The following is a 21372-nucleotide window of genomic DNA, read 5'->3' as shown; positions in this document are numbered from 1 at the left end:
CCCGTGGCTGTGATTGATGGCCTCTATTAACAGCACGCTGTAAACTGATCGAGCGCGGGGGCCAAGCTCTCCCCCCTCGCCGAACCCCCACCAGGGAACACTCTTCACCCCCCCAGCCTGCTGGCCCCGGCGTGAGGACAGCGTCAGAGAACGCGCCGCTGTGCTGAGCCGCTCCTGAAGCCCAAGCCAGTCCACCAGCCCCTGGCAGAAGGGCCCAAACCCCGGAAGCCGACTCCTTGCGGGGGGCGGGGGCAGGCTGGTCAGGAAGGACATTCCAGAGCGACCCTGGCCGGCAGGTGTGTCCCTCGGGCAGGTCACACGCCCTGTCTGGCCTCAGCGTCCTGGTGCGTCACAGGAGCTGCCTCCTCACCGGGACCTTTACAGCGTCTCCCTCCCCGCCCTCCCACTCAGCATCCCTGAGACAGGGCCTGGGGATCAGAAGCCCTCACCCAGGAGAGCACCCCCACCTCCTCCCTCCCCTGGACAAGCAGGTAGCTGGGGGTCCTTCAAGTCAATACAGACTTTGCAAAGGGAAAATAGCAGGCAAGCCAGAGGGGTGTGAGGGTCCCAGGCAGAGGAGACCTCTTTACTCCAGATTGACAGGCTTTAGCTTTTCAATCTCGGTGGGGTCTCTCTTTCATCCTTACAAGGCAGTGATGTGCAACCAGCTTGGTCCACCCATTGAACAGGTGGGAAAACTGAGTCCAGAGAGAGGCTGCAATCTGGAGCAGGGGGGGCCCCCACCCCTGAGGCTCAGTCCCACCGCGGCCCTCGTGCTGAACCGACCCCAGCCCTGCCCCGATCCCTCCAGTTGTGAGAGGGAGGAGTGATGACGGTTAAAAGCCGGGGATGAGTGTCTCTGCAGGACCCGCTGGAGCGGTGACCTCAGGGCTCAGAAAGTCAGGCTGGCGCTAGAGCCCTCGGGCAGCGCCCCCCGCAGTGGCCTGCTGCTTCCTGCCCAAGTCTCTGCTTCCAGGTGCCATCTTGGGTGGGCCGGGGGCTAGCGCTGGAGCTGGGACCCCCACGGAACCACACTGGCCACCCCGTGGCTCCAGGAAAGGGAGGAGACCTCCCCCCCAGTTTTCTCCCCCCGTCTGCCAGACCCAGACCCGGGGCCTTGCCAAGGAGGCCCAGGGCTGGGCAGCGGCTGCAGGGCGGGCCCAGGGACCTGTCACATTTTTTCGGGGTTAATTACCACTGCTCGGAATCTGAGCTGTGCCCGTCTGGGCACAACAAGCCTTGTGGCCGGGTAGGGGCCCTCAGTCTTTCTCAGGTGACAGCTGCTGGCCCAGGACAGAGCTGTCCTCATTCTGGGGGCACCACCTCCCCAGGGGACCCCAGCCTTTGGTCGTGAGCAGGGCCTTGCAGGTGGAGGGTGGCAATCAGAGCGTCAAGATGTGAAGTGGCCCATGGGTGGCACAGGGGCCACGCGAGGGTGGCGGGGACCCAGGCCAGAAGGGCGTCCTCCAGGGCCGGCCAGTCGGTCCAGCCCCGGGCGCTGCAGTTGCCCTTTGCATCTGAAGGGGCAAGTATGTAACCTTTCCATTTTTGCACCGGCTTAAAGAGTCTCGGTGCCCAAGGCAGCGCTGGACGCTCAGCGGGCACCCGACACCGTGGTGGGTGGCGCGTCCCCCCACCCGCCTGTCCCCCAGGGGAGTCGTGTGCCCGGCGCTTTGGCACCCCAGCCCCCGCCCCCCCGTGGGTGAGGACGTGTCACATGTGCGGCTGGTGAAAACCGAAGCATCCAGGGGGATGCGTTTTCACTTCTAAAGATAAGCTAGAGCCGGCTGGAGAGGATTCCTGATGAGATGTGTCACATACTCATTCTCTCAGCACCGAGGTGTCACCCTGATACCCGAGACGAGGGCGGTGTGCGCGGGGACCCTGACTGTCGCTTCCCTGGAGAGGCGTCCCATCCCTATTTGTCTACAAGCCCCTGTGCATTGATTACTTCAGCCCAGGCTCACTGTTCTGTCTCTGGAAGTCCACCCGCCCCGGCACTGTTGGTTGAGAAGTTTATCGTTCCTCCACCGCTTTGCACTTTTGTCAAAAATCGGTCACATGTATTCGCATGGACCTATTCCTGGGTCTTCTGTTCTGTTCCATTGATCTATGCGTCCATTCCTCCACCAACAGCACACAGTCTTGATTATTGTGTCTTTTAAAAAGGTTCCTGGTGTGTAGAAGATGCTTGAGAAGTGGTCATTATCATTCATTCATTTGTCAGATATATATATAAACATCACTACTAACAGAATTGCTGATATTCTTTCTATTTCATTTGCAGGAAAATGTAATGAAAATGAAAATGAATGAAAGTGAAAATGAATGAAAGGAAAATGTAATGAAAATGAAAAATGAAAAATCCAGAGGCCAAAATTTTAGGATCCCAAGTTTCTTTGAGTCCTAGAAATGACTACCAAAAATGTCTTTACATTTAAAGAATCAAAAAAGTTATTTTCCAAAAAGTGTACATGTAGAATTTAACTGACAGAAAAATGGATTCCAGATGGTAGAGTCCTATCTGTTGATACTCAGGAAAAGTACCCAGGAGTTACTGGAGCAGCATTTCCCAAAGTATGCTCCTTGGTACATGAGTCTTTAAAGATGCTTCTCAAAAAAAAAAAAAAAAAGAATTTATCATCAAAATGTTGGGGAAACATCAGACACAATTATATGTATTTTTAAAGGGATTCACAATGTGTGTTATCACACTGAAGCATTCTAAAAAACCCTGTACTAAAATCCACATGTGCAATTTGCTTTAAACTAAGGTCTCCCAAGAAGCTTCCCAAAGGGCCTCCCAGGTGGCTCCAGTGGTGAAGAACCCCCTTGCCAATTCAGGAGACTCAGGAGACTCAGATTCGATCCCTGGGTCTGGAAGATCCCCTGGAGAAGAAAATGGCCACCCACTCCAGTACTCTTGCCAGGAAAATCCCATGGACAGAGAAGCCTGGCGGGCTACAGTCCATGAGGTTGCAGAGTCGGACACGACTGAAGTAACTTAGCATGCAAGGCTTCCCAAACTAATTTATTCATAGAAACCACATTTCTCCACCCCCCACAGTAACATCCCGTGATATTATTCCAGGGAACATATTTTGAAAAACACTATCATGGGGGATTGCCAGAAAGGCCACAGCATGTTAGGAGTCTGGGGCTTGTATATGAGCAGTGTTCACAGTGTGATCTGAGGACCCAGGGCATTCCCAAGGCTCTCTTGGGGAGATCAAACTGTTTCCTAGCAATTCTAAGAGGGGATTTGCCTTGTTCACCCTCATTCCGCTGCAAGTGCACCGTGCTCTTTCCCAGAGGGTGGGTGACATGTGATCTCACGAGGGGCTGAGGGCAGAAGCACATGTGTGAACCCAGCTGTCTCCTACTAAACCAGACGCAGAGGAGATTTACCAAAAAATGTCAGACAACACCACTCTTCTCACTTGATTTGTTTTCTTTTGGAAAATGTTAAGTTTTTAGAAAGCTCTTTATTGGTTTTGTTGCTACTTTCAGCTGCGCTGGATCTTCGTTGCCGCGTTCAGGCTTTCTCCAGCTGCAGCCAGGGCTGCACTCTGCTGACGTGCACAGGCTCTAGGCACACAGGCTTCAGAGGCTGCAGCTCACGGCCTCAGCAGCCGCTGCGTGGGCTCAGCAGGCGTGGCGTGCAGGCTCCAGAGCTCAGGCTCAGTAGCTGGGGTGCAAAGGCTGAGCTGCTTCACAGTATGTGAAATCTTCCCAGACCGGGGACCAGGAAACTGTGTCTCCTGTATTGGCAGGCGGATTCAGCGCCACTGGACCACCAGAAAAGTCCTATTACTGTCACTCTAAAACAAATACATGTGAAATCTCTGTTGTAATTTTAATGCTATAAATATTGATAGCTATGACCATATACACAAAGCTTTTTGGGGTCCTCAATAATTTCGAAGAGTGTAAAGGGGATGTGAAAATGGAGAAGACACTCCTGTATCCCTTACTGTACTCAGCCATTTAAATCAATACTTCTGTTACCAGATGTGGGTTTCCACAAAGCAAGCAATTCCTCAATACCCGCTGGGAGTCTGATGCTAACGGATTAGCACAGACTCACGGGCTCAAGACTCCGGCCCACAGGTGGACGCGTCTCCCCCAGCTTCAGAGTCAGTAACGAGTCCTGGTGGTCCTTGAGCTTCTGACTCGTGGGTGTAGACAAGGTGTTTTTCCAGGACCTAAACTGTCCCTCCTGCCCCTACATAGCAGGCATTCTCTGCCACAGCCTGCTCCCCAAAGCAGCCACTGTGACCTCCAGAATGAGCTGAGGTCTCCATTGAGAGAGCCCTCACTGTTCCAAGTGCTTTGCACAGGTAGACTCATTATACTGTGAAAGTAGGTCACTTCATGCACATTTAATGGATGTGGAAACAGAGGCTCCCTAAAGGATAAACCAACCACCCAAATTCCCCCAACTAGGAAGGAAAGAACTAGGATTGGGTGCCTCCTGCTGGGAGGACTTAAATTCTACCCAATCAGGGACACAGGGACCCTGCAGGTGCTAAGGATAAAGGGAGGGACACCGATCAGCAGGAGGAGCCAACACAAACCCCATGACCCCCACAGGAAGCGCCCACCCTGTCCACAGAGCCTGCGGAAGGCTGGGGCTGACCACTTCAGGCCTCCTGGACCCAGCTGACCCCCATGCAGGCCACATTAAGCACCCCCCGACTCCGGAATCCCAACATAGGGACTGAAAAGGTCTTTGCATCCAGCCAAAGTATTTCACAGACAAGGAAGTTGAGGCGGGGAGGTGTCTTCCAGGTTCACACCACTACTTACTTAGTGGCAGAGCAGGGCCAAAGCCCAGATGTCCTCACCGGGGTCGGCGTCCCAAACTGGGACAACTCCTCTCTTCCCTTCGCTGCTGGACCGAGCTCACCCCTGCCCCTCAGCGGCCCAGAGGCCCACCGCCCACCCCAGCCTCCCGCACACCCTGCCCCCGCCTGCGGGGTCCAGAACCCGCACCCGGCAGGGGGCAAGGCTGGGGGCTGCGGGGCGCACCCTTCACGGGTCCAGCCCCTCTCGCCGCCCTGGTCCCTCCTCCTGTGGGAGAAGGAAGGGGCCGCCTCTGCAGCAAACATGCGACTCTAATAACATTTCCGGATTGTGAGTGCGGAGACAGCCCTTGAATTTGCTTTTATCGTTGTCTTTGTTTATCAAGACATTTCTCTATAAAACGGCAAGACTGAACAGCCCAGGTCCTCTCCAGAACCCCGGCTTTTAAGTACTGCAAGGGGCGACCTCGGCGGTGGAACTCTGCTGCCGCAAGGAGGCCAGTCCCCTCCTGCTGCTCGTTCGCTTGGCCGACGCTCCCTTTTCCTGTTTGGTCGGGTTGAGAAATGCCTCCCTCTCCCTTGCGCGGATCCTCGGCGCCCCGGCGGAGGCGGGCCTTGTTGCCTTGGAGACAGCCAGGTAGCGTTGAGGGGTCGCCCCGGCAGCCAATAGAAGCGTGAGGGGCGGGGCCAGTCGGGTTTGTGCGGCCGCGGCGGGGCTTGCAGGTTAGCAGGGGCGCGTTGGGGGAGGGGTAGCGGGGGTTGTGGGGGTCCTAGGGTCCCGGATCCGCGGCCTGGTCGTGGGATCGGGGCTCGGAGACTCAGCGCCCCAGGGTCTCCTCCGCCCTGGGGGAGGAGCCGCGGGTGGCGATGGGGGAGGGCGGGGAGACGCGAGGCGGGGGTCGCCCGCCGGCCTCGTCCCGGAGATCCCAGGCTCTTCCTCCCGCCCAGGAGGCCCCGCCGCCGAGTCCGCGCGGTGGGCAGTCGGAGACCGAGGCCCGGGCGAGAGGGAAGCGCCTGAGCGGCCGGGCTTGGCATGCCCAGGACCCCGGGCCCAGCCCCCGCCCTCTTCCCGTGCCGGAGCAGGCCGGTTCGCACCGGGGCCGAGGGTGCCGCGTGGTCATCCGCCCCTTCCCCGCCTGCGTTTTTCCAGGTGGGGGATCTTGCCGGTCCCGTGAAGGCCCGAGAAGATGAAGCTCCTGTGTGTGGTGGCCGTGGTCGGAAGTCTGCTGGTGCCCCCAGCGCAAGCCAACAAGGTGCAGCGCCCATGCACAGCCCACCCTGCCTGGGCCCCGGCGTCCCGGAGGAGGGTGGAGGGGCTACCGCTCCAGGCCGGCCCCTCGCTGCCCTGCGGGCCGTGCCGGGCCAGGGGCGTGTTCTTTCGGGCCTAGGCTGCAGGCCCCTGGGGAGGGGTGGTCCGCAGGACCCATGTCTGGATCTGAAACGCTCAAGGTGGAGTTCCAGACAGGGTCCTGTGTTTGGGGAAGTTGTCTAGGCTCTCCGGCCCTTCCTTTGCTCTTGAATGTCTTTGGGCTGGTGCCAGTAGCACCGCTGTACTGGGAGCTTCAAGTCACCTAGGGAGTGGGTGTAATGTAAGGGGTGTGAGGTTTGTGCAGACGCAGGTTTCTGGGTGGAGAGTCCTCACCTCTGAGCAGGGATTCGAGATCACTTTCATTCTTTAGGGGTAATGACCCGGAGCTGGGTTTGAGTAGGTCTCTGGAATTTGAGCTTGTGAAAATTCCTGCGGCTTTTAATCCGACTGAGTCTGTGGTCTGCTTCCAGTTCCTCTGTGCAATTCCTAACTGGAATGAAAATTCTGTGTTGTCTCTGACCTGTTCCAGAGAGGGAGAACTTCCAGAGGGTTTGCTAGAGTGTTTCCACGGAAACATCCACTTTCTGTGGTTCACCCCAGCCTTTCCTTTCCCTGACCCTTACCTAAGAAGTTGGAGGTGGGGTGGGGAGAAGAGGCCGGCCACTAAGACTGCTGGACCCCGGTACACACAGGTGTGAGGCCCAGGGCAAAGGGCTGCCACCTTGCTTGCCCCTCCCTGAAGCTGTGAGTATCATTTGCAGCCCCAGACAGTTTCTTGAGGACCCTGTGGTGTAGCAGCCTTCCTGCAGATGTCATTCCTGCTGAACTTGGGCCTGGGAGAAGGTCGGGAGCGTTCATACAGTCACTTTACGGAAGAGGGAGCTGAAAGTTGACAGTCTTGCTTGAACTTGAACCCAGTGACCCTGCCCACCTGACCCGCGACTTCTCTTGCAGAGTTCTGAAGATATCCGTTGTAAATGCATCTGTCCGCCGTATAGGAACATCAGTGGGCATATTTACAACCAGAATGTGTCACAGAAGGACTGGTAAGGTGTTGCCCAGGCTGGCCCTTGAGGTTGTGGGTGCTGACTGGGCCTTGTGGACCCCTAGAGGATAAGCTCACTCCCCCATTTCCACGGAAAGCCTTACAAAAGAATATTTTGTCCCAGGTCATACATTTGATTGGAAATAAGACCCAGATGTCTTTAATTCTAGCTAAGGGGTTCCTGGTCTGAGGAGTGGATTTTGCTTTGTTTTGGGTGTTTGTTCATGTCTGCAGAATGGTAACACGTCGGGAGAGAGAGGTTTCAGGGCCACATACTGTGGGAGTTTTCTCGAAGCTCTGTTAGCTGAGTTCTTTGGTGCCAGGGTTGTAACCACCTTGTGAGACCATGCTCCCGTGAAAACTGCAGAGACGGAGGCCCAGAGAGAGTGTCCATTCTACTCCTGGAGTCTTGAATCCACTTCTGGATGCCTCACTTCAGAAAAGAGGGAAATAAATAAGCATTCATTCAGAGAAAGGAGGCCCGCTTGTTGAAGGGAAGTTTCAACGTGCTGTCCTGGGAAGAGCGGTTTAAGGACCTGTAGTCCTTAAAGGAGTCCTTAAAGGAGAGGCCTTGGGGGCACAGGTATCTGGAAGGGCGGGGAGTGGTGGTGTGCTCTGGGGGGGCTCCGTGTAGGTGCGTTAGAGCGGCGGGGGACCAGATTGCAGTGTGGTGTGAGGGGCCGCATCCAGGCCGTGTCAGGAGCTGGGGCGTGTGTCCTGAGGGCTCTGAGCACAGGGGGGCTGATGCCTGGGCCAGGTCCCTGTGGATGGGGTTCCTTCACATGGTGGGAGTTGGCCCAGGATCACCAGGGGGCTTTGAGAAAATAAAGAGTTCCAGCACCCCCTCCCTTGAGATTTTTGGGTTCTTGTTGTTGCCAGCTTTTCTGAGATAAATCAGACAAACGACGTTGTTTAAGGTTTCAACGGATGGTATGACTTGAACACACATATTGTGGGGTGAGGTTAGATAACATCTCCGTTGCCTCGCCTGATTACCGTGGTGGGGTGGGGGGTGGTAGATCGTTTAAGATCTCCTCTCTCAGCAGCTCTCCCATGTATATAATACAGTGTTGTTAACTGTAGTCACCACGCTGTACAGTTGATCCCCTCCCTGCAAAAGACTTGGATTCAGTGACTGTGGGGGGTGGGCACGACTGTGATGTGGTGCTGTGGCCCAGAGACCACGTGGGGATTTGAACCCATCCTGCCAGCCCTGAGTCGTCAGAGTGTGTGATTTTCTGAGAACCATTCTGGTCAGATGCAGACCCTGGATCCAGCCTGCCCGCCTTCAAACATAGCTCTGCTCCTCGTTCATTGGGAAACTGGTTGCTTAATCCCCAGTGTGTTCTGTTTCCTCATCTGTAAAGCAGTGGCAGTATTCCGAGTTTTGAATAAGAGTGTGTGTGTGGGTGTATGCATGCTTGCGCAGTGCGTGTACAAGCATAGCACTTGGAACAATTCCTGGCATGTGGTGAGTGCTGTATAAACGTTGGCTGATAGTAATGTATATTGTGGCAGTCTGAGCAGTTAGAGAAGAATTTCCAGACACAGAGTCTTGTAGAAAGGAGTGTTTATTAAGAGCAAAGAGCAGAGACGATGAGGGCACTGCACGCATAGTGGGCCATCCTCCTGGCAGACCAGGGACAGTTGATGCTTTTTGTGGGTTGTTGTCATTGTTGTTAAGTCGCTAAGTCATGTCCAACTCTGCGACCCCAGGGGCGATAGCCGGCTAGGCTCTTCTGTCCATGGGATTCTCCAGGCAAGAATACTGGAGTGGGTAGTCATTTCCTTCTCCAGGGAATCTTCCCAACCCAGGGATCAAACCCCGGTTTCCTGCATTGTAGGCAGATTCTTCATCTGAGCCACCAGGGAAGCCCCTTTGTATCTTGTGGTTTTCATTCAAATGGCATCAGGAATAAATGGATAGACTGTCCCAGCCTGACACCGGGTAATAAGGCTGCACCCCTCAGGTCCTGGGGCGAGAGTAAGGCCTGAAAACGCAAGCGTGGATTCCCCTGGAGGACAGGGTCCTTCCTGGGCCTCTCAGGCTGCGGTTCATCTCCTTCCTGAGCAGTCAGTGTTAGGGGCTCCAGTCCCATGAAGGCTGGTGGGTGGAAACATGCTGGGACGTTAGACCCCAGGGTCCTGCGACCCTGTGACCCTGGCCATGGGCTGTCACGAGGGGAGGCATCACAGACTGCCTGGAGTCCCTTCGGGAGGAGTGGGGCCTGGCCCTGTGATTCTTGACCCTGGTGCCGGGGCCAGAGGAGCCCAGCCGTGTCCTCAGCCCCTTCCCCGGGCCCCGGGTTGAGCAGGGGAAGCCTGGGCATCTGCGCTGCGCAGGCCTGCTCCTGTATTGCCGTGCTCTGCCATCTTGTGGTGGGGGTTCCCGTCCCTGTGAGGGGCAGAGACCCCAACACCTTCTCCCTGAGGGTGGGGCAGCCCCGGAGCAGCAGAACACCTGAGAAGCTGGCTAGGGCAAGTCTTCCATATTTCTAAAAAGAGAACCTTTTTTCAAACAAATCTGTTTGGAAACACACCGAGTAAAGCAGTCAGGACTGCCCTCCCTCCAGCCTCCCGCACAGAGGGCCCTCGGGTGCCCCAGGGAGCATAGTTCAGCCTGCTCTGTCTATGAGGATCCCGAGGCCCAGAGAAGTTATCCACATCACCTGCAGAAGACAGAGCCTTCAACCAGCTGGCGCCTCTGTGACCCTCTCCCCTAACGTGTTGTAACTGATCCCCCTGAAGGTGCATGTCACGGTTTCACCGATTCTCGGGGGGAGAGCACATCCCTGGTGGGGAACCCATAAATCCTGCTGACCTGCCAGAGTGACCTCCCAGACCCAGGGAGGAATCCGGGCCTCGGGAGGTTGGCCCCTGAGATGGGAGGCCCCAGGAGTGATTACCCAGTGCTGGGAGTGGGCCTGACCCTGTCCGCCTGTCGGCCCTTCCCTGGGTGCTGCGCTGAGTTAGAGCAGGGAGCCACACGTCCAGCGCGAGAACTGGAGTCATAGGGGTTTAGGTAAAATCACACCACATACTGGACTTCTAAGGGGACAGAGGCCACGGAGGACAGGCCATCCCACACTGTTGGTGCCTCTGCCAGAAACCCAGCCTCAGCCTGAGGGGCCCTGGGGCAGCTCAGGACAGGCCGGTTGATTTCAAGGATTCAGGTCAGAGCTGGAAGGGAGGGCCTGGAGGGCCATCTGGCACTAACCCTGCAGCTCCTTGGGAGGGTCAGGCCGGGGGCACGGTCAGGGCACGGTCAGCGCCAAGGCACAGCCCCGGCTGAGGCAGGAGTGGGAGGAGGTAGGGAAGTGGGGTTCAGAGACCTGGAAGGAGGCCAAGTCACCGGTGGGAACTTTGGTGGATTCATGGGTCTGACCTGGTCAGGGGAGCGGCTGGCGGAGGCGCTGTCTGCAGGGGGACAGACCTCGGACCCTCGGGACTGGAGGTGGGGTGGGGGTGGGGTTTGTGCCGGTGGGGCCCTCACCCAGTGAGTCACCGAGGGCAAGGGCCCTGAGGCTGTGGGCTGGGAAAGGGGTTCCGCCCCCGCCCCCAACCCGTCAGAGACCCTGCCCGCCCTGGGGAGCCTTCTTCCCCACGCCGCGCCTGGCCCCCACAGCCCTCTGTCTGTTGCAGCAACTGCCTGCACGTGGTGGAGCCCATGCCGGTGCCCGGCCACGACGTGGAGGCCTACTGCCTACTCTGCGAGTGCAAGTACGAGGAGCGGAGCACCACCACCATCAAGGTGCCCGGCCGGCCCCGCCCACCCGCGGCCCCGCCCACCGCTGCAGGCCCCGCCCCGCGGCGCCCTGGCCCCGCCCTGCACGCCGCGGCCCCGCCCCCCCAGCCTCTCGCTTCCTTTCGGAGCCGCTCTCCCCTCTGACACCGTCCCATCGCAGTTGCAGGGGGAACCCGGGAGAGGGGCTGGAGACCCCGCCCCCTACTTTTCCCTTTTCTCCTTCCCGCCTGCCACGTGCTGAGCGGACAGTGGCAGGGTTCCCGTTGTGCCGTGGGCACCGTGCGCCGTTCTGGGAGGGGAGGTAGCCGCCCTCCGGAACCCCAGGTTTGGTTAAGCTTCCAGAGCAACACCAGAGCCACAGGCCTGGCAGGACGGGTCCCAGACGCCCCCTTTCCTGCCCCTGAACCCCGTTCCCGTGGGTCACGGGGAGACTCGGCAGAGCTGGTGGGAGGCTGGGAGAGGCTGGTCCCTGGCCCCTGCCCCTGCCCCTGCTCCAGGCCAGCTTGCCTCCTCCCGCTCCACCCCTACCGTGGTGAGCCAGGCTTGCTTGCTGGTTTCCAGCATAAGCTCCTCCTGGTCCAGCCAGCCTTCACGGGCATGTCTGTGTGTGTTGTGAAGGGTCTGGAAATAATAGTGTCAGGAAAGAACCCTCCAGAATTTGGCAGCACTGCTGAGCCCTCATCGTCTGTCGCCTTGGTGCTGCCAGAGGATCCTCGTGGGGTCCCCTCCATCGAGGGCGTGGTCAGTGAAGGTGGGGTGCGCTGTCTCCCCACGTCCGAGGTCTCCTGGCCCGTCTGCAGGCCCACAGTCCACAGGGCAGCTGGGTCTCTTCCGCACGCAGGTCATCATCGTCATCTACCTGTCTGTGGTGGGCGCCCTCCTGCTCTACATGGCCTTCCTGATGCTGGTGGACCCTCTGATCCGGAAGCCGGACGCCTACACCGAGCGGCTGCACAATGAGGAGGAGAGTGAGGTACGGGCCCTGCCGGCCCCCCTGGTCCCCGAGTGGGGGCCGTGCTCCCCGCCCCCGGGCCCCCATTCACTCTCCTCCATTCAGCGTTCTCCCTTCTGCAGTGTTTTCCTCAGGGAGGGCTGCCCTTTGCCCTCCCAGGCGCAGCAGGGCTGCCCTGAACCCCGCTGACCTGGCATCAGGCAGCCTCGGCGCACTGGCAGAGGGGCGTGAGCCCGCCCACACGTGGGTGCTCAGGCCTAGCGTCCGGCTGACAGTGGGCTTGGAGCGGGCGCCTGAAGAGTCAGCAGAGCCCAGGGGGGCAGCTCTTTGTGGGCGTGGGGGCAGGGCACGCCAGGCCCAGGGTGCTTTCGATGTCGGGGGCCCCCTCGGGCCTGCACCTGTGCATCTGTGCCCGAGACAGGGGTGAGAGAGGAGCCCCAGCATCTGCACGGGGCGGGGCTCAGGGCGCCTCAGGCCCTGGGTTCGGGCTTCTGCGGGCAGGGGCCACGGGCTGCCCACTGCTGGGGGAGATGCTCCTGTGTTCTTCCAGGGGGGGACTGGGCCATGCATCCCCTGGGGGCTGTACCAGGGCCATCTGGTGGTGGAGGGTCTGAGTCCAGGGAGAGTTAGTGGGAAACATGGAAAGATGTTTTAGCATGAAAGAAAAACAAGTCCAGGCTGAAGAAGGTGCATGAGAGCCTTCCTTCCGGGTGTCTCACAGAGCTCGGCCTCAGCCTGGTTTACGTAAAACCAGGGCAGAGGGACCAGAGCCGGGAGGTTAGCGCCAGGTCAGAGGGCCTCCTTTCACAGAGACAGGGTGAGCCAGGGCGAGGGGTGCTCCGGTGAGGGGGTGAGTGGTCACTCAGGGCACCAGGCTTAGGCTGCCCTGCCACCGGCCTGCCCCCTTAAGAGCATCCCATGCAGTGCACGCCTGGAGCAGGGAAGGGCAGGTCCCCACCCAGAAGGTCCGGGACTGAGGCCTCAGGGTGAGGCTCCCGGCCAGGTGGGGCCCTGGCGGGGCCTTGGGCCTCCTGGCCCCTCCAGGGTGCGTGCCTCCAGCCTCCTGCTGACACGTGCTTAGCAAGGTGGAGCCAGGCCGGGAGGTGGCGAAGCTGGCAGTTGGGTGGTCCACATCCAGGAGGAAGCCTTGAGCACCTACCTGGTGATTAATGTGCGGTAATAGCAGCTCTGCTGGGGAGGAGCCCGCGGCTGAGCACCGGGCGATTAGGGGGAGGCGGTAATTGCAGTCCTGGCCGGGGAGCGGCTGAGAGATGGGCGATGATTACACACCCCACTGCCTCCCGGAATGCGTGCCTCGGGGCTGCGGGGCCCCAGGGGCGGGCGGCCCGTGTGGCTCTGTGTGCGCCCTGTCCTGGCGCCCCGGCCCCTCCTGCGTCCTTTCCCTTCCTCCTGCTGTGTCCGGGCCCTGCGGGTGCCCGTCCACACGGGCACAGACCTCGGGCTGAGCCCAGCAGGGGTGCAGGATGGATGTTAGGAGATGGCATGGGGGGCTGGGTGCCTGGGCGCTCCGGACAGGCAGGAGGTGGGCACTTCCTCTTTGGGTGTCAGTGGGCGAGGGCTTCCTGGCAGTGGGGCTCCACGGGGGGGTGCTCGAGTGCTGAGGGCGCTCGGGCTGAGTGAGTGGGTACTCGGGTGTCTCCCGCTGTGCAGTGCACGTAGGGTCTGGGAGGGGGGCCTGCCAGGCTCAGGCTGTGTGTCCGGGTGACTGGGGTCTGAAGAGCATGCCCCTTGGAAGGATGGGGTCCCCCTGACGCTGGTAGCCAACTTTCATCCCAAGAGGAAGAAAGGCTCTAGGCCTGGGCACCTCAGTGACCTTGAGGCAAAGGCCCCCCCCACTCTGGGAGTCGGGGTCAAAGGTGAGATGGGAGGGTCCACCGCGTCCCAGGACTGGCTCCCCTTGGTTCGGCGCCCCGTCCCTGTAGCCGGGAGCTCCTGCCCCGGGGCTCAAGGACTAGCAGGAAGGGGAGGCCTTGCCCGCCGCCTGCAGGAGATGAAAGCCTCGCTCCCTTTGAAGGCACCGGCGGGCTTCGGTGGGCCCCGCGCAGGGCGCTGCCTCCCCAGGATTCCAGCGTCATCGGCGGTAATCCCCGGGCTCAGACGCCCTTTGAAAGGAGGAAGCCAGCCTGTTTGCTGGGCAGAGATGGCAAACGGGGCCGCGTCACATGTGCAGTTTGGGCCCCTTTGAAGACAGGAGGGAGGGTTTCTGCACCTCACAGGCGTAGGCCTGAGCTCTGAGGGTCCCCCGAGATCGCAGCCCACGGTGGGGGGTGGGCAGAGGAGGGAGAGGGACTTGTGGAGGACATGACCTTGCTGGCAGCCGGGGCCCCCAGCCTCCGAGCAGCCCTCTCCTGGGCGGAGGGGAGCCCGAGATGGGCGGTGTGCTGGCCCGCTGGCCAGGGCAGGGCCAGTGGGCGCCCCTGGAACGGCTGTCAGGACCTCCCGGCCCGGGCGCTGGGGGCGCGGTGCTGGCGTTGTGGGCCGCCGCGGGCCGGAGCCCGCTCTGCACACGCTGCCCCGGGGTTAACCTGGTCAGCTCTCCAAGTCTGAGCTCCTGACCCAGTGTAGCTACGGCAGTGCTGTGTGTGCCTCGAGAAGGAGGCCCCTCGGTGGGGCCCCAGCACAAACCAGCGCCCTGACTGCTGGGGGGGAGGCCGGGCGAGGGTGGTCACCGGCGCGGCAAGGCTGGAGACCCGGAGCCGGGGAGGCCCGCCCGAGGTCTTGAGTGCGGGGCTCAGGACGTGTGGGTCCAAGTCCGCCATGACCTTGGGCAGCAGGCGCGTGGCCTCCGGAGCCGCGGACGGGCCAGTCTCCGAGCCTGGGGATGGTGCAGGTGACGCACCCACGGAGCGTCGGGTGCCTGGAACGCCCGTCCTGCCGCCCACATTCCTCCCGGTCGGCGGGGCTCCCCTCCCGCCCTGTGTCCAGAGGCCCAGCTCTAGCGTGGTAGCACCTGTCTGTCTGTCCTGCCCTGGGTCTCTAGGACAGGGGTGGCGTTTCTAATCACCACTAATCAGACTGTTAGCAGTGGAAGCGCGCAGCCGCTCAGCTGCAGCTCTCCCGCTTAGGAGCTGTTTATTAAGACTTTATGTGAAGGAGAAACCACGGTCTTGCGGGAATGTGGTGAATCTCAGCTGCTCACTTAATGCCCCGCTCTTGGCTCCCTCTGCCTCCCCCCAAGACAGGACAGGGAAGCAGCCAGGGCAAGAGTGGCCTGCCCGCCCGCTCCCAGGAGGGGCAAGGGCGGCCTGTCCCCGGCTCCCAGGAGGGGCGAGAGGATGGGCGGGCGGGCAGGGAGAGGACCCCCGGGGCCCCGGAGCCGGTGTGGCTCGGTCCTGGCGGGCCCACACCTCCATGGCGGGCTTCAGCACCCCGTCACCTAGGCGCCCACGCAGAGCCTGGTCCTGAGCCCGGAAGGAAGGGACCTGAAAGGTGGCTGTCCCCCTCCGCCTGCCTGGGGGCTCCCAGAGTGGGTCTCAGCTGGCGGTTGTTGCTGTGAATTGAGCAATCTGCCAGGCGCTGCTGACCACCGAGCTCACTGTCCCTGCGCGCCGCCCACGGCAGGGAGCAGGGGCGGAGGACGCTGGTGCCCGGCACTGCGCCCCCGCTCAGAGCCCAGGTGCAGGGGCAGCTTTGAGTCCACGGCCGTGTTCCCACCCAGGGCTGCTGCGGGCTGTGTGACCGCCGCGCCGGACGCCAGCGCAGCGATGAGGAGCGGGGCAGGGAGTGAGCGTCCTGTGAGGCTGTGTGTGTGTGTGTGTGTGTGTGTGTGCGCGCACGCGTGCTGGATCGCCTGGTGCATGTGATTCCTGCCGACAGTTTAGTCAAGTTGAAGACGGGCTTTATTAAGCTGGAGCCCGGGTAGGTAAGGTCGCTCGTTAGGGACACACAGCTGCTGAGTGGCTGGGGGCGGAGAGCGTGCCCCTCGGGGCCCAGGCCCGGAACCCAGGGGTCCTGAGACGCCGCCCGCTCGGCCCTGCGGCCCTGGTCCTCGCCCAGCCGGGCCGAGCGCGCTTCTTCGGGGTCTGGGGCAGTGCCCCTCTCCAGCTCCCCCGGGGCCAGCCCGCCAGCCTCGCCCCTCCTGCTGGTGCTCGGCCTGCTGTCCCCTCACCCCCACTCCCCACCCCCACCCCCGCCTGGCAGCTGCTTGGTGACAGAAGCCGTGCCAGCTCGGGGCATTAGCAGCAGTTGCATTTACTGGGCGGCTCTGGGCTTGGAGAGGTGTGCTAATCCCTTAAGAGACGTGTGGCAGGGGATGAGAGGCAGGCAGAGCTGGGGAGGAAATCCCCCGGGCTGTGGGCCTGGCCCTCGGCTCTAATTCCCCCAAAGATCAGCTTGGGTCCTGCAGGAAATGCGCGGGCTCTGGAGCCTCAGAGGCAGGGAGGTGGTAATTAGGGGACCACGCTGCCTTTGACAGCCGCAGCGTGAGGGCGGGCACAGCAGGGGGAGGCTGCGAGCCCCGGGGCGGAGGGGCCTGGGAGGGCATGCAGGGCGGGCCCCCCGCGCCGTCTCTGCCGGACACCACCCTTCCGGGAGCAGGCTGGGGTCCCGGCCTCCGCAGAGCAGTCCCGGGGGGCTCCCTGCTGTCTCTGGCCAGCACGGCCGGGGTGTCCAGCCTGGTCCCAGCCATGGGGCCACGTGCGTGCATTTCCTCACACGACATGATTGAGTCTGTGCTGACCAGGCGGGCCTGAGGCTGAGTCTCTGTGCTCCCCTCAAGGGTCAGGGATGCCGGGGGTGCAGCCGGGCCTCGCCCAAGCCCCGCTTCCCGGAGCCCTCGCGTGCCCCCCAGCCACTGCCCTGTGCTGGCGGGGCCCTCCGGGAGGCCGGACTTGAGGGCCGCTGTCCCCGCACCCCTTGGGTGTCGGGCGTTTGAGACACCCTGCTCTCCTTCCCACGACAGGACGCTCGCTCTGCGGCGGCCGCCGCCACCTTCGGGCCGCGGGCGAACACGGTCCTGGAGCGCGTGGAGGGCGCGCAGCAGCGGTGGAAGCTGCAGGTGCAAGAGCAGCGGAGGACCGTCTTTGACCGGCACAAGATGCTCAGCTAGGCGGCCGGCTCAGCCTCCGGGCCGATGGAGCCCGGCCACTCTCGAGCTCCATGCCCCCTCCGGGTCTTCCCCTTTAGAGCCCCGGGCAGCTTTCATTCTCTCCCTCTTTTGAAATGTCGTGCTCAGCTGGGTGACCCAGGAAGGGTGCTGGTTCCCCGCTCAGGGTGAAGGGGAGGAGAGCACAGCCAGCCAGGGTTCTTGGGGCTGGAGCAGGCCTGTCTCCTGGCTGGGCCGTCCCCACCCCAGCGCACGCACCACCCTCCCGCCTCCAGACCCTGGGTCATCGGGAGCTGCCTCCCGAGCGGACCCCCCAGCCCTCGGGCCGGCCCTGCTGGGAGGGCTGGGTACTCAGCCCGTTGGTCCTCAGGGCCCCTGGTTGTGTTCCGGCTCCTCCCCCCGTCGTCTTCTCTGGTTGACTCACTGCCCTGGCCCCCGCTCCCACCTCAGGAAGACAGGCTGCCCCCCCAAGCCCGTTCCTGCCCCGCAGGCTGCAGTTGCTGAGCTGTTGGTGGGACCACAGGACCCCGAGGCCGCGCGGTGGCCCCAAGCCCCTGGGCCCCTGTCCTCAGATGGCCACGTGTCCCTGAATTTCAGCGTCCCCGTGCATGGAGACAACTGTCCTTCTGTTACTCGCCATCATTAAATTGTCTTTTTTTTTTCCTCTCACTTTGTGGATTTTGAAAGATTCTGAGACCTCACTGTTTCACAGGCGGACCCAGGCGGGGCCTGGAGCGGTATCCTTGTGGACCCGGGGCTGGACGGCCCTCGGGGCGGGGGTGGGGTGTCTGCCCCTCTCAGGCCCTGTCCCCTGCAAGGAGCAGGTGGTGGGCTGGCCCGGGGGCTCTCCCGAGTTTGCGTCTCGTCTTCGTGAGTCTCCTGAGTGAACAGCGTCTGAGGTCAGCACCTTAGGGACGCCGCGCCCGGCGCTCACGGAGAAGCCCGCTGTTGGCCGTTTAGTCGCGGAGTCACTGCGACCCCATGGACTGCACCCCCCATGGAGTGACCCCATGCAGCACCGCGGGCTCCTCTGTCCGCCGCATTTCCCCAAATAAAAACAGCAGGTGCTCAGAGGGGAGCGGGGCCAGCAGGTGAGGCCGCGCCCCGGGAGAGGCTTCTAGCCCTCAGGGCTGAGGCACCTCCAGGCGTCCCGGACGTGCAGTGAGGGGCATTTCCGGCAGAAACAAGGACCTGGAGGCCCAATGGGATCTGTTTGAATCTCCACCCTTGGGGTTTGCCTGGGTCAGCGCGTTGAGGAGCCTGCTGTGGAGCCCTGAGCCGGGGTCTTGGTGAGGTGGGCATTTCAGGGGGCAGCAATGTGCCAAAGTTCAAAGTTCAGAGCCAAGTGCAGGTAGTGGGGGGTGTGTGGGGGGTGATGCGTCCATGGGGCTCCAGGAGGAACCTGGAGTCGGGGGCGGCACTGGAAGCTAGTGAGGGATGATCGGAGGGGTGGGTTTGACCGGGATCCTCGTCCAGCAGGGAGCTCGTGGCGGGTTACTGGGAGGTACGTGCCCGCGGGTGGCCGGTGGAGGGGCCCGCGCTGGCTGCATTCTTGTCCTCAGTCAGCCTGGCGTAGGCTCGGCTCCGGCCAGGTCACGTGCTGTTTCACAGGCCTCGGTGAGCCTGAGAATTCCTCCACAACGGGGACGCTTTCTGCTGGTTGGCACACAGGTGGCTCAGCGTATCAAGAATAACCCATCCAGAAACTGGCATCTCAGATTCCCAGATACCCCTGTAACCCCACCATGGGGGGACCTGGGTCCCCTGTGTCCCTGAGTTTCGGTTGAGTCCTACAAGCGCTCTGACCTGCCTGTGATGGTCTTAAAGGTTTGGTCTGTGGCAGGCAGCTGCTGTTGACTGTCAGGAAGCCCGATTCACGAGAAAACACTAACGTAAATGTTGAGGAGTACCTCTTCACTTTCCTTGATGGTTAAGCCAGAAGTCCAGCGTCTCCACACGCTTGGACTTCACACGAAAGCTGCTGTCAGACGCCCACCCTGATGTGCCTTGGAGGCTTCTGTGCATGACCCTGGAGCAGGGTCCCTGCAGCCATCTCACAGACACCAGGTGGAACTCTTCACCTCGTCTGTGGGATGAATTCTAGGGCTGTGTTCAGGAATCTTGTGTGTGTCCCATCAGCCCCACAGCCACGCTGATCTACGAGTGGTTGTTGCCACTTGGGACAGACAGACGGGTTGGTTTGGCCCAGGGGACCGAGCCTTGTGTGTCTGCTCAGGCGACCAGTCGTGTCTGACTCTTTGTGACCCCATACACTGTAGCCCGCCAGGCCCCTCTGTCCATGGGATTCTCCAGGCAAGAGTACTGCAGTGGATTGCCATTCCCTTCTCCAGGGAATCTTCCCGACCTAGGGATCAAATGCAGGGCTCCTGCATTGCAGGAGGATTCTTAACCTTCTGATCCACCAGAGAAGCCCTTGAATACTGGAGTGGGCAGCCTATCCCTTCTCCAGGCGATCTTCCCAACCCAGGAATGGAACCAGGGTCTCCTGCCTTGCAGGCGGATTCTTAGCCAGTAAGGTCAGTCATCCTGTACGGGGAGGGGATGGGGCAGAGAGGGAGGCGTCAGCCTGCTCCCCGGGGCCCCTACCTCTGCTCCTTACCCAGGTCAGCCCCAGCGCCTTGGCTCTCTTGCTTCCTTGGGTCCATTCTTACCCTGAAGCCCCCACTGCGGGTGTTCAGCCTGGCCTGTGCCCCCGGGCAGCTCAGTGCTTCTCCCAAGACTGAGCAAGACGCCTCGGGCTCCCGGTCTGCACCCGCGTCTCCCAGCCCTCCAGGGTGCTGTTAGCCCTTGGCGTTAATCCTGGGCCACCTTCCTGTTTGTTCTCCCTCTGCCCGCCCCGGCAAATCCTCCCCGACTGCTTCAGGAAAAGCCAGGCCATTAGGCGTGGTCTCGCTGCTTCCTAACCCCCACCCGCAAAGTCTCCTTCCTGCTTATCTCGACTGCTTTGCTTTGATCCTGGAGATGGCGTGTCCCTCCTGTTCAAAGCCAGCCCAGCGGTCCCCTGGGACTTCCATCACCTCCACGCTAGTCCCGCTTCCAGTCCCTTCCAGACTATCAGCTCGCTCAGTCTCCTGCCTGAAAGACCCGTCCGCGGGCTCCGTGCTCACCTCTGGCCCCGGGGGTCCCCTCTCCTTCCCTGCAGGACCCCGGGCGTGTCCCGGCTCAGCGCTCTGGCCCCCCGCTGCTCTGTGAGGGGTCCTCCTCCCCAGTACTGCAGTTTTCCGGGTGGTCCTGCTGAGCCCGCTCAGCTCCATCTACAGTTTAACGTCTGAGTTCTCTCCCTGAGACTGTTCTCGCCTGTGGTTTCGTGGTGTTAATTCTAGAATGCCTGTTTCTAGCCCAGACTTGACCCCCACCTCCAGACCATCTGCCTGGCTTTTAGCTGGACCCTCCCTTCGGGGACCACAGAGACTGTCAAAATCGGCACGTCTGGAAAGTAAACTCATCCTCTCCCGGAAACGGGCTGCCTTTTGGTTCCTTCATCTGGGCGCGTGGTGCTCCCACTGGCCGAGATGCTCAGGCCAGAAACCCGCCACACTTCGCAGCCCGTGGGATCCCAGTTCCCCGACAGGCAACCTTCCTGGGGCCTGAATTCTTCACTGAGGCCCTTGTCCGCCTGCCTCTCTGGCCTTTGACCCCAGGTGGATTGGTGGGAGTTGCTGGTGGGGCCCCTGAGGCCCTGGGAGGGGTGTCGATGGCCCCCAGACACGTGCTCACAGGGGGTGGGGGTGCCTGCCGTAGGGGCCCTGTGTCCCCCGCAGGAGACGCTGGCAGGAGCTGCCGCCTCCCCCAGGCTCCCCAGGGCCACTGCCCTGTCCAGGAGGGCTGGAGAGTGGGCAGAAACGGATGCCCAGGTCTGGCTTCTCTGCCCATCCCTGAGGAGCTTTTCTCCGGTGCCAGGGAGCTGGCAGGGTGGGCGGGCGGAGCCGGCCTGGAAGCAGGATGGATCTGGCTTCCTGACCCCGCTCAGCCATTCCACTCCTTCACGTCTGAGCCCATCTCCTCCATAGTATCCCGCGGCCTGCGGCCTCGTCAGATGAGGGGCAAGGATGAAAACCCCCAGAAGGCCGGTCTGCCATCTAGTAACGCAGGCAGGGCGTTAGAAGTGGGTGCAGACCGCAGCTCTGCCTCTCTCTCCACGGCTGTGTAAGGAACACTTTGCGTGTAAAATGCCTGGAACCACCCTGCACTCGGCGTCACTAAGACAGCACTCCGCCCGCCCAGCCAGAGGGCCGTCCTCGCCGAGAGCTCGGGGCCTAGGACGCCAGGGGCCCTGGCCCCTCGCTGGCCCCCCTGAGGGAGCTCTGCACTTCCTGGGGGCTGGGCCGCTGCGGCCCCCAGCTGGGTGTGGAGCAAGTGGCTGGAGGCGGGCTGACCCTAGGGACTCCTGCATCCGGCGGCACCGTGGGTGAGGCTCCCCCGGGCGTCAG

General features: G+C 61.4%; 1 protein-coding gene and 1 long non-coding RNA gene across 2 annotated transcripts; one reads left to right on the top strand and one right to left on the bottom strand.

Annotated features, from left to right (window-relative positions):
- Positions 1–3433: 3433 nt before the first annotated feature.
- Positions 3434–5010, bottom strand: LOC133069700 (uncharacterized). The gene is made up of 2 exons (XR_009695932.1): positions 4810–5010; positions 3434–3821 (listed from the first exon to the last, which is right to left on the bottom strand). It is a non-coding gene; the product is annotated as an uncharacterized LOC133069700 (long non-coding RNA).
- Positions 5011–5479: 469 nt separating this feature from the next.
- On the top strand, positions 5480–17590 carry TMEM9 (transmembrane protein 9). Its single transcript, XM_061161296.1, has 6 exons — positions 5480–5528; positions 5956–6058; positions 7069–7160; positions 10802–10910; positions 11746–11877; positions 16778–17590. The coding sequence occupies exons 2-6, from the start codon at positions 5993–5995 to the stop codon at positions 16922–16924; spliced, it is 546 nt and encodes a 181-aa protein (XP_061017279.1). The 5' UTR covers positions 5480–5528; positions 5956–5992; the 3' UTR covers positions 16925–17590.
- Positions 17591–21372: the final 3782 nt, after the last annotated feature.

This window comes from Dama dama, chromosome 14 (genome assembly GCF_033118175.1).
Source record: "Dama dama isolate Ldn47 chromosome 14, ASM3311817v1, whole genome shotgun sequence".
Taxonomy (NCBI): domain Eukaryota; kingdom Metazoa; phylum Chordata; class Mammalia; order Artiodactyla; family Cervidae; genus Dama; species Dama dama.
This window is presented reverse-complemented; position numbering and strand designations above follow the sequence as displayed.